Genomic DNA, 13,162 nt, shown 5'->3' on the forward strand with positions numbered 1-13,162 from the left:
CGCGATAATACCTTTGTGTACACTGATGGCTCTCGGACTGACCGTGGGGTCAGGTGTGCCTTCATCATTGGCGCCTGTGTTTTTTGATATCGGCTTCTGGCACATTGCTTAGTATTTAAAGCCGAGCTCTTCGCCCTGTATCAGGCCACAGAGTACATCCGGCGACACAAATTTTTCAATTGTGTCCTCTGCCCAGACTCACTCAGCACCCTTCAAAGTCTATGTGCTCTGTACGTGTTAAGCAGAAAGTGCTTGCCTGCAAGAGAAAGGTGCTGCAACATCTGAATAAGGTCAGCGTCTGGCCCTAGTGTGGAGGATTGGAATGAACTGAGAGCATGATCTAGCTCCCTCATAGTAAAGGCGGCATTGTAGCATTCATGATTCTGAGAATAGAACGGTATCACCTGAGCTCTTCCACTCATTTCCAATGGAGGAAGGCAGAGTGACAGTGGGAAGAGCTCGAAACTTCTGCAAAATGGCAGCCAAGGTATTGGAAATAGCAATAGGGTCTACAATAACATCATCTGCTACTGTCAGGATGGAAATTGGCGAATGGATCTTGGTCCCAGAGAGTCGTCTGAAGTCGGCCCAAACGACAGAAGCAGGGGTGGAACTGTTAAAAGAACTAGAGAATGAAATCCAGCTAGATTTTTTGCTATCCCGAAGAGTGTGATGACACTGTGCATGCATCTGTTTATAATTAATGCAGTTTGCCATTGTAGGATGATGGTTAAAAATGCAGAAAGCACATCTCCGTGTGCAAACTGTGTTGTGGCACGCCTCAGTCCACCAAGGGACTGGGACACGGCTTGGTAAAAGGAAAGTGCAAGGAATGGAATATCCCCAAGCAGCAAGGAGAACGTTTGTGAGAGATTCAATCTGGTCATCACAACTGGGGAAATCTTGTTCTTCGAAGGTCGCCAGGGAGGAGTAAAGCTGCCAGTCAGCCTTAGTAAGCTGCCATTTGGGGGTGCACGCAGGTGGGGTAGGAGTCAGCTAACAGACAGGACATGGGAAATGGTTGCTCGAGTGAGTGTCAGAAAGAACAAACCACACAAGACAATGGGCAAGCTGGGCAGTGCAGAAGAATAGGTCCAAATGTGAATAAGTGAGCGAGGAGTCAGAAAGGAAAATGGGTGCTCCAGTATTAAGGCAGAAGAAGATGAGTTGATTAAGAAGATCTGCTAAGAGACTACCTCTCTGACAGATTCTGGGAGATGATGCACATTAAAGTCACCGAGTAGCAGAAATGGGGAGGGAGCTGCCTAATAAACTGAAGGAAGTCTGCCCTGGTGATGTCGAATGACTAACAGACATAAATGGGTGGGAAAGGAAAAGGAGAACTGCAACAGCTTTAATACTGGTAGTCAGGGAGATGGGTTGACTATGAATGTCATCCCATATGAGCAGCATGATGCCCCCATGAGATGGAAAGCTGACCTTACGGGGAAGATCAAAACAAACGGGTATGAAATGTGAAAGCTCAAAGCAGTCATGAGGGCACAATTTAGTTTCCTGAAGGCAGAGTCCAAGGGGACACTGCAATGCTAAAAGCAGCCATAAATCCTCTTTGTGGGATGTTCAATTGGAGGAGAGTCATGATGAGGAAGAGATGTAGGGATGTCACCTCAGCAGCTGCCGAGTGACAGCCTGTGAATAGTTGCTACTACTGGGCACAGAAGCAGGAGGATCCTGCTCCATGAGGTCTACAGAAGCACTGGCTTGCTTGTGTGGTCAGTCTGTGGGTTGGTCGAACGCAACGGCGACACGGAGGCCGGCCGCGCTAAGGTATCACATGGCGACACTGTCTAAGAGATCTTCAAGTTGGTGAAGGACTGAGTGTCTTCAGTACTTGAGACCACGAGGAACCGTGATGTAGCACGAAGGGTCTTTGAATCATTATCCTGTTTATGATTATGTTTCAAAGATGTTGATTGTGAAGATGACTGACTCACTGCAAGAAAATCCCCCATCATTGCCAGCATCTTCGATGGCGCACTCCTTCCAAATGGAGGCCCCTTCACAAGAGGGCGCACCCACCTTAGGTGATTGTTCACACCTCAGATCACACCTCCTGAACACCTGGCAGAGGGACCAATTGGCAATTTGGTAAGGTTCCAGCTCAGGCAATCACCCTTCCCTGGGCCTGGCCTGTACCAGGGGGTACGTGCGAACCCCAACTGTCGATCCAGGGTGGGGAATTACACGTTACCCAGTCACCTGTTACTCATCAGATGCATGGACCGGTCTTCAGGAGTGCACAGAGAGGAAGAAGAAAAAGAGGAACCTCAAATGCCAAAGCGGAGGAACAAGAGGAAAAGGGAAGCAAAGAAAGGAAAAGGGAGCGAAAAACAATGGTGAGACTGTTCTTATGTCAGTGATAGAAAATGCAGAACGTTCCCAATAACATTCCAGACATGTTCTCCAAGGGAGGGGAAAAAGAATAGCAAGAGGATAGACATGCAACATGGAAGGAAAAAAAATTATGCGAAGGCGGGAGCCCCATGGTAGCCAAGCACGAATCTGCCGAAAAGTGGCAAGCCCCTTGGGGGGAGAGGGGGCGGGGGGGGGGGGGGGGTTTAAACTGTGTGAACCACTCGTAATACTGAGTACAGCTTAAGCACTTATCACCATAGGCTTCCTGGATCATTTGATGTGTCTCTGTAAAGGTTTTCTGGAGTTTCACGTAAAATTTAATGCAGAAGCATTGCTCCTCTAATTCTGCCATATCGACATTCGCAACCCGTGCGACACAATGTTATACTCATTACAGCAGTGAACAATAACTAACAGACACACAACAATGAAACTTCCTACAGTTACACTTTAAGCATAGGTGTGTGCAGGGATCCAGAGTGCATTTCATTTCTGACACACCTCTGGTGTGAAATTACAGATGTTCCGGAATTTTTTGAACAGACCATGTATATCCGCCAACACTGTGCAAGTGACTTTCAGTCAAAATATCTCCCCTGTATGGGAATATAAATAATGGATGTATGGGTGCAGGTTGTAGATACATGTTTGATGACATGTGGAAGTTTGAGTCTGACCAAAAAGTGTGCTTGGATGGCCTAATGATAAGGCAGTCACTAGTGAGAAGCGGCAAATCATGGTTCGAGTCCCAGTCTGGCACAAATTTTCATTGTCGTCATTCTGTTATACAGCTGATGATTGTCCATATTCACAACTGTGAATACATTTCATTTATTTTTAATTTTATTTGGAAAACATTTATTAAAATAACGTCATTAAATTACTGTTACTAGATTGTGTAGAGAGTTGGTCTATACGAGGATGCCTGACAGTCATGAAATTAGCATACAAATACAATCTAGTGTGATGCAGTATATCACAATTGTAACAAGTTTTATGTGTGATAGCAGTGAAAGTATTAGCAAATACCAAACCCATGATATTTATGAAAGCCATCCATAACCGTTAGTGGAACACATCAAATTATTTCACTTAAAATTTTACCTTCAAACATTTTTCATCTCCTGCCTTCTACTTCCTTCCCTCCTAATCACTATCCTATCATTATCATTCTGTGACTTGGTGATTCAGGAAGTTATTTACTCAAGAAGTTATATTGTCCTTATGGTACTTATAACTACCCACCAACCTAGACAGCGGGCAATCCATGACGCTATTACTAGGTGTGGCTTCTATTTCACAAAAAACAAATAGAATACTTGAGTGAGGAACAATCTAGTGTAACACTACCGAGATTATTAGTATAATGTAATATTGTCATCAGATGTATGCAAGACAGAACTTCCCAATTATTTGCTAACAAAAGGAGAGAATCATTTACTTTCAAGTGCATGTAATGTTAGCAAATTACAATACTACATTTTATTGGCAGAACACTTAAAAGGAGCAACAAATCTACTAAAGAGATTGCCCACACTGCGGTTGTCCATCTCCTTTTGGAATACCACAGCGCAATGTGGGATCCTTACCAGATACGATTGATGGAGTGCACCGAGAAAGTTCACAGAAGAACAGCAAATTTTGTATTATCGAGAAATAGGTGAGACAGTATCACTGACATGATACAGAATTTGGGCGTGCACATCATTAAAATAAATGGGTCTTTCATTGCGGTGGAATCTTCTCACGTAATTTCAACCATCAGCTTTCTCCTCCAAATGTGAAAATATTTTATTGACATCAACCTACAAAGGCAGAAATGATCATCATAATAAAATAAGGGAAATCAGAGCTCACATGGAAAGATAATAGGTATTTTATTTTTCCATATGCTGTATTGTGAAGGTAGTTTGATGAACCCTATGCCATAGGTGTATCAAGTATAGGAGCTCATATTATCTGCACACTATGGAACTAGTTAAAGTACATTATGTATTGCAGTATCAGTTATGTACATTGCTGTAAAAGCTAAATTTCATTACATTAACTAAAACTATGTTAACTTCAAAACATGACATTCATGAAATCATACAAACTTTTACATAAATTGCACATTTGTCAATCACAAATAATATAGTACTTTTGGTTCTCTCATCAATTTTTAAATATTCTAGGTGCTGTATAGCCAATACAGTTGAAGTTTTTTAATTAAAATGTCCAAATTAATCCCTGATTACTCATTACAATAAATAAAATGACACAGTAAATTTAGTAACTCAAAAAGTTATTTATGGCATAAATCTACTACAATGGAAATTCAATGAAACAATTATTGTGATAATTTGTCACATTTTGTACTTGATGATGATGATCTGGAAGAGATGTATTTTTGATCAATTGATGTACATTATGTAAGCATCCAATGCTTCAAAAAATTCTGAACCTACTTTCATGTTGCAAGATTGTAGTAAATCACATACCTTTATTATCCTGTCTTGTACCTTGCAGTATCTCCTGTGAAGGTAGTAGCCATTATTGAAACTTGTGGAGAATAAATAAAATTGAACCGCTGTTGGCACAAAAAATGATTTTCTTGCAAATAAAATTACAGCTGACCTAAAGCTAAAGCTTCCATGCCTCAACAAGTTGACAGTTTGCTCAGAAGGCTGTACTTCCCAATTTCAAAACAAGTATACCATATTCAATTTGTGTTTGATGGAGAAAGTATTTGAAGTGGATACAGACTTGTTGTTCTACGCCAAATCTCATGGTAAAGACCTCGAGCTCTGATTGCAAGTTAACTCATCCTAATTTTCAACAGAAAAATATAACAAAAAACTATAAAATTGTGAAAGTATTCAAACTATATAGTTTGTGTGTAGTTTCTGTTAAGTATCAAATCTACATTACGAATGCCAGAATTTGCACAAGTCTTGTACAGAACCAACAGTGTTCCACACATCTTGAGTATTTAATACTTATCTAGGCAAAATTTAAAGTTTTGGGTTGAACTTTCACGAATAAAGTATTTCACTCTTCATGTGTATGTATTAAAAAAAGTTGGAGGGAGGGAGGGGTGGCAGGTTAGTAAATCAACTACATTCACACAATTTTTGGAATCTATAAATTCATGTGCAGCATAAGAAATTTTTAATCTCCCATATGGAACCTTTAATTTTCCAGCTTAAATACAATTTAGGATAGGAAGTTCTTTCATGAATTCTCTCTGTCTGAAGGCACTATTCGTCATTTAGAACAGGGCTTCACTGGAAATGGACTCTGTGAGCAGATGGTCAGCACATGCCTGTGAGCAACAACCACTGTATCTCCCTCCATCATCATAGGGAACAGGGAGAAGATCTGTGACAAGACTTTCTTTATGAGGACTTCGATCCTGAAGGAAATACTTAGAGAAATCTAAACTGTCTTAATGGTACCTGTCACATTACAGATCAATTACTTCCAGTTACAATTCAGCATGCATTGGGTAATGGAAGGTTTTTCATTTTCCCATTTAGTTGGACTGCGAATCCTGTTTCATTGCCCCAACATGGTTGACCTTACACACACAAACTAATAAATTCCACGAAAAACTCACATTTTTTACATTTCCTTCAACAGTGCTAAGAAAGTCAAATCTAGTTGTGTGCCAGTGATGTCTACACTTTCACAGACCTGTAAAGAATGTTCAATAAACTCGTCACAATGATTTTCCAAGCTGGCTCTTAACATTATCTGCCATAGCCTATGTGAGACATGATTTTCATGTTTTATAACAGCACCACATGAAACTGTTCTACCTGAAATGGACGTAAATGTTCAGCTGCAACTACCCATCTTTTTGTGTAAAAAGATCTCACTCTGCAGATCGAAATGTGAAGAAAGTGTTGGTGTTACATAATGCTGACTTGCCATTTCTGCTATTAGGGAGCACTGCTATCAAAACTGGCTCTACCCTATTTCAGAGTTGGTGCTTCTCCCGTGTTGTTGCCACCACAGTTTGCACACTCATTCCCCCTTATTACCACCATGCAGCAACTACTCGTGAGCAAGAGCCTGAGCAGGTGCAAGTGCTCATGCTCGTGCCCGTGCTCAATATAAGCAAGTTGTTAAGCCCTGATTCAGATGAAGTTACGAACCTCATCAAATATGAGTGTGATTGCCATGTACGACACTTGGAATGGCTCATTCTACATCCCAGAAGATTCTCCTTAATGAAGGGATCTACAGAAGATGATTATGTGAATGATTTTTCATTTCCACTACCAGTGTTCTAATCCATTATTTTAATCATAGTTCTTTAATGTTACACTGATATGGTTCAAGTATTTATTGTCTGTCATTACAAATTTACTCCATGTTTCAGCAAAGAGTGTCATTGTGATCTTACAGAAAAATACACGTGGAAACTAACATATCTGTTGTTTTTATATGGTATCACTACTAATTACATTTATAACAGTGAGGTGGGTGTCTAAGGAATGTCTCTGTACAGAAGGAGATCCCACTGAAAAATTTTGAGAAATCCTGGTATACATGTATCAGACATTTTACATAAACATCTAAAAAAATCAGGTATAAAATTCATGTGGAAAACACTAAATTGAGAGAGAATGGTATATGGATTATTAAGCAAATATAAGGTAACCTTACTTATATACAATTTAACTTTTAGGTCGGTCAGTCACAATACGCAGGCAAGCAATAAAAATCTGTATTAAATAATCTGAACAGTTAGCAACTGACAAAAAAAAACTTATTTGCTAATATGTGACAAACTTAGCTGAATGACTTTTTTCTGTGGAGATGACTGATGTGTAAGTACCTGCAGGTAATCAGCACCAGGACCAGTACAGCCTAAAGATGCTGCTTTGGTTTCTGCTGACAGGAATTGCCTGGCAGCACGTACCAGTGCCCAGGCTTCTGCAGGATTGTTCCCCAATGAACCTTCACATCTAGCAGCTGCAGCCCAGCACAAGCCAGCATACTGAGGGAGTTCTTCTCGTTCGCATCTTAATGCCAAAGCACCTTTACAAAATAACAGCTATGATCAGAGTGTGCATCTTGAAAATAAAAAAGAACCTTTAAACTACAATGACATCAGTGTTAATTTGTACCGTTTTCCCTTTAATGTATTGACTATACATTATCTTGGACTTATTATAATGATTTCAGAACTACTTTCAAATTTTCTCTATTAAGTTCTTAAATGTTTCTGTACGAAGATGATTCAGGAGTACCGCCCAGTTAAAACTTGCCCCTCTGCCTCCTCTCAACAGAAATACCAAAGATTCCCCAAACAATCAAATGGTGTAGTGGTTGAAGAAAGAACAGGTCATACTCATCATCTGCAAGAAGAACTGATAACTGACCCACAGAACTACAGTTCAGTGTCACTTGTATTCATCATTTGTAGAGTCTTAAAAATATCCCAAGCTCAAACATAATGAGATGTCTGAAATAGAATGAATAAACAACAATCATATCAAAGCTAACTCACATTTTTATCACATGACATCCAGAAAGCAATGAATGTAGGCAGACTGGTAGATGGAATACTTCTTGACTTCAAAAAAATTGACTTGGTACCACAGCAACATTTATTGATGAAACTATTCAACTAAATTTGTGAGCAGGTTAAGGAATTTGTGGTAGGGACGAAGTAGTATTACCTTCGATGGAGAGTCATCAACGGAAATACAAGTAACTTTCAATATGTTGAGTCCTTTGATGGTCATACAGCCAAGTAAAAAAATCCATGAAATTCTCATATTTATTTACATATACAAGCTGACTTACATATTTTGCTTTGCAACAATGACAAAAATAAATTTGTGACAATATAATGTAATTGGATAATCTCCTGCTGCCACTTGGTGAGTAGATTCTTATCTATCCAGTTACATTTTATTTTCCTTTTGTGAGACCATGGGTGCCACATAGGTCCAATTTGAAATTCTACATTCTAACATTCTACAATTCCAGTTGTGTCTTTTCACATAATCTTTCACTGATTGTGTCAATATCCAAGTGTACCACAATACAATGTGCGTTTTCAAACATCTGCGATTGCTGCAAATAATCTTGCTGTATCGTCAGTTGTAAGCTTCACTTGTGCATTTTAGAAACTTTTGGCTACAGCATCCTCATTCAAAACCAATCATTTATCTCAAAAAGCTATATTTTTGAGGATTTTCAGATGCTTGCAAACATCTATTATCCAGAATTTCTATAAATTATGAGTGTAGTGCATAGTCCATTTCACAGTAAATTGGAGTTTGTGATTTACAGTTACTTTAAGTAACTAATTTATGTTACATTAGTTTTATCTTTTAATATGAGTGTATTTTGTCTGTATGTGTCATAGATTAAAGCTAATGTCAAGTTTGTTAGTGATCATAACCCAAAAAACAAATCAGCGAAACAGTAAATTCTATACAAAGTTTTTCTGTTATCGTAATATTGCAGATATCTCATTTTGGCTGCTAATCGTTTCAGTCCTAAAACACTATTGGTAATAGTTGTAGCACATCAAACTCATAAATTAAATTAAATGACAATTAACGAACTCAGTTTAAAGTTATTTGTTTACTGTTCCGTAAAATATTGCACAGGCACAATGCATGCCCACTGTGCAGGCTGTTATTGGGCACAGGATGAGTTAGTTGCTATTTGTAAGCAATTCAAAACTGCCCTGACTACTCCCAAGTGATTGGAAGCTGTGTTTGTTGGGAGGGTTACCGAATATCGTGTAAAGATATTAAAGTTACTTCAAGTATTCTCTCTCCTGTGGATACCGTCTCTTCTGCAGCAAATACAGAACCCATCACTACTCATCCACTTGGCTGTGAGTGGAGTGTCAGTGGTAGGTATAGATCATTCTGTTCACAGAAGACAATGTTTACAGAGTATGCAGGGTGTTAGCTCATCCTTATAACCAACAAGTTCCAGGTGCTGTCTTCCACTGAAACAAAAACTGAGCTAGTGAGACTCACTTCAGCTGTTGGGGAAACGTGCTATCTCTCATGTCAAGGGGAGGGAAACACAAAAGGGTAGAGGTCTATTCATTACCAGAACTTAAAACATGGCAAACAGTGGTACCCCTCAGCAAAACTGTATCAAGGGATGGGAAGGAACACTGTACAGTCAGTGTGTTTGCCTGGGGGCCTCATTATCTATTTATTTATTTACTGATCTACAAAGGGCGTTCAAAAAGTTTTGCAGTCATCTCTAATTTTTTTTTATTTTTTTTGCAGGGGAAGAATGAAATTTTTTGTGAACATACTTGGAACACTTAGCTACAAGTTGGTATATAAAAGCACTTTCTTTTATTTACATGTGAGCCGTAATGGACTGTGAAGTAGAAGTCAGGTTGCGACAATGGTTGGTGATGGAATTCCTCCTGAAGACCGGCAATGACTCTGCCACATCAATTCACAGGAAGTTGCTCCCCGTTAATGTGGAGGACACAGTGGATCGCAGCAGTATCCAGCGATGGTTGCAGAGGTTTAAAGAAAATGATTTCTCTGTACTGGACAATCTACGATGCGGTAGACCATCGACAGCAGTGAGTGATGTGAATAAGGGGACCCAGGATGAAACACGGTTGTTTTTATTCGAACCAGAGAGCAAAAACCAATCCATGGATTGGCGTCATCTGGGTTCCACTCAGAAGAAGAAACCAAGACTTTCACAAACAGTAGGCCGAAAGGTGATGGTCTCCTTCTTCTGGGATCAGTGTGGTATAATTTTCATTGACTTTTTGGAACCTGGCTCCACAATTAACTGGGACTGTTAATGTTTGTCATTGGACAAGCTGCAACGTGCCATCAAGACCAACAGACCACAGCTTCAGGGTCAGCTCATCAGACTACACTACGACAATGCCAAACCCCATACAGCCCTTATGATGCAGGAGAAAATCAGGAAAATAGGTTGGAAACTTGTTCCTTATCCTCTCCACAGTCCGGACTTGGCTGATTTTTACCTCTTTGGTCGTCTGAAGACCTACCTACACAGTAAAACATGTGATAGTGAGAAAGACCTTATTTCCTGTGTCAAGCAATGGTGTAAAAGACAATCCCCAGAATTTTACCAAAGTGCATTTACATCGTGCAAAGAATGTTGGACCAGATGCATCACAGCTGATGGAGGCTACATTTAGTAGGCTCGATGTACAGCTAAATGTTCCAAATATGTTCACAGAAAACTTCATTCTCCTCCTACAAAAAATTAAAAAAAATTAGAGATGACTGTGCAAAACTTTTTGAATGCCCTTTGTAGTGCTTATTTAGCCTGAGACCAGTTAAAACTTACTAAAGAAGCTATTCCAGCTGCCACTGAGGGAACAAGGTGCAACCAACTGCAGATGGCGCATGTTGGGACAGATGATTCCTATTGTCTGGGCTCTAAGATCACATTTGGATCACTCCAAAACTGGCAGAGAAGACTAAGAACATCTGATGAGCTCTTGGAGTTTCAGTACAGCTCACAATTTGCAGCATTTCCCCCACAACAGATCATTGCTCCCTGGTTTTGAGTTGAGCAGAAGGCTTCAACCAGAGACTGTGGAGGCTCTGTGACAAGCTAGGCTGTCACTTCCTAGATTTGTGCCACAGGGTCGAGAACTGTGAAGTGCCCTTAAAAGGGTCAAGTGTGCAGCAAACATAAGAAACTGCCACCAAAGTGTGTGTGGCATTCAAACAAGATATTTTTACAGTAGACAACTCTCCATCTGCTCCAGATAACAATATCTATTGGATACCAGGCAGGCAAGATCGAAAGAAATGCCTCCTACAAGTGAGAGTATTAGAATACAAGTGGTTAAGTGTCAAAGCATTCACAACAAAGTGACAGACTGAAGCACTCCTAAAAACAAGAGCAGCTCACATAATACTAGATATAGAAAATGGGTTAAAATCTGAAGTTGACAGCAGTGAGATTTTTAGGTAAATTTAAGCATATATCAAAAGGATACGTAAAAGGGGCTTCCATGAACCACAAACCTTGCAGTTGGTGGGGAGTGGGGAGGCTTGCATTCCTCTGAGATACAGGTAGCTGCACTGTAGGTGCAACCACAACAGAGAGGCATGTGTTGAGAGGCCAGACAAACATGTGGTTCCTGAGGAGGGCAGCAGCCTTTTCAGTGGTTGCAGAGGCAACAGTCTGGATGATTGATTGATTTGGCCTTGTAACATCAACCACAATGGTCTTGCTGCACTGTGCTGGTACTGTGAACAGCTGAAAGCTGTGGCTCTACTGTATGGTTAAATGGCAGTGGCATCTTCATGGGTAAAATGTTCCGGAGGTAAAATAGTCCCCTATTTGAATCTCCGGGCAAGGACTACACAGGAGGATGTCATTAACAGGAGAAACAAAACTGGCATTCTATGGATCGGAGCATGGAATGTCAGCTCCCTTAATCAGGCAGACAGGTTAGAAAATTTAAAAAGGGAAACGGATAGGATAATGTTAGATATCGTGGGAGTTAGTGAAGTTCGGTGACAGGAGGAATAGGAATTCTGGTCAGGTGAATACAGGGTTATAAATACAAAATCAGATATGGATAATGCAGGAGTAGGTTCAATAACGAATAAAAAATAGGAATTTGGATAAGCTACTATGAAATGTATAGCGAATGCATTATCGTAGCTAAGATAAACACGAAGCCTACACCCACCACAGTAGTACAAATTGTTTATACCCCAACTAGCTCAGCAGATGATGAAGTGATAGAAAAGATGGATGAGGAGGTACAAGAAATTACTCAGATAGTTAAGGGAGACAAAAATTTAGTAGTCATCTCGGACTGGAATTCAATAGTAGAAAAAGGAAGAGAACATAAAACAGTAGGTGAATATGGACTAGGAGAAAGGAATGAAAGAGGAAGCCACCTAGTACAATTTTGTACAGACCATAATTTAATCATAGTGAACACTTGGTTTAAGAATCATAAAAGAAGGTTGTATACGTCGAAGAGACCTGGAGACACCAGAAGGTTACAGATTGATTACATAATGGTACGACAGAGATTTTGGAAACCTATTTTAAGTTGTAAGACATTTCCAGGGACAGATGTGGACTCTGACCACAATTTATTGTTTATGAACTGTGGACTAAAACTGAAGTAACTGCAAAAAGGTAGGAATTTAAAGAGATGGAATTTGAATAAACTGAAAGGGCCAAATCTTGTACAGAAATTCAGAGGGAGCATTAGTGAATGGTTGTCAAGAACAGGGAAAAGCAATACAGTAGAAGAAGAATGGGAGCTTTGAGGGATGAAATAGTCAAGGCAGCAGAGGATCAAGTAGGTAAAAACATGAGGGGCAGAAGAAATCCTTATAACACAAGATATATTAAATTTAATTGATGAAAGGAGAAAATATAAAGATGCAGTAAATGGTGCATGCAAACGCCTAAAAAAAGGGAATGACAGGAAGTGCAAAATGGCTACACAGGAGTGGCTGGAGGACAAAGTGTGTATCACTAGGGGATGCTACCTACAAGAAAATTAAAGAAACCTTTGGAGAAAAGAGGACCATCTGTATGAAATCAAGAGCTCATATGGAAAGCCAGTCCTATGCAAAGAAGAGAAAGCAGAAATGTGGAAGGAGTATATAGAGGGACTATACAAGGGATATGTACTTCAGGGCAATATTATGGAAATGGAAGAGGACGTAGGTGAAGACGAGATGGGAGATATGGTACTGCATGAAGAATTTGACAGAGCATTGAAAGACCTAACTCAATACAAGGCCTCAGGAGAAGACAGCATTCCGTTAGATCT

The 13,162-nt window shown here is 39.9% G+C and overlaps 1 protein-coding gene across 1 annotated transcript in view; it reads right to left on the bottom strand.

Moving 5' to 3' along the window:
• The window catches only part of LOC126236581 (40-kDa huntingtin-associated protein), a 113,547-nt gene that overhangs the window by 81,780 nt on the left and 18,605 nt on the right, over positions 1 to 13,162 (bottom strand). Inside the window, exon 3 of the mRNA XM_049945996.1 lies at positions 7,202 to 7,404. Coding sequence (XP_049801953.1) covers positions 7,202 to 7,404 — 203 coding nt within the window. The remainder of the gene's footprint in view (positions 1 to 7,201; positions 7,405 to 13,162) is intronic.

Source organism: Schistocerca nitens, chromosome 2, assembly GCF_023898315.1.
Source record: "Schistocerca nitens isolate TAMUIC-IGC-003100 chromosome 2, iqSchNite1.1, whole genome shotgun sequence".
Taxonomy (NCBI): Eukaryota; Metazoa; Arthropoda; class Insecta; order Orthoptera; family Acrididae; genus Schistocerca; species Schistocerca nitens.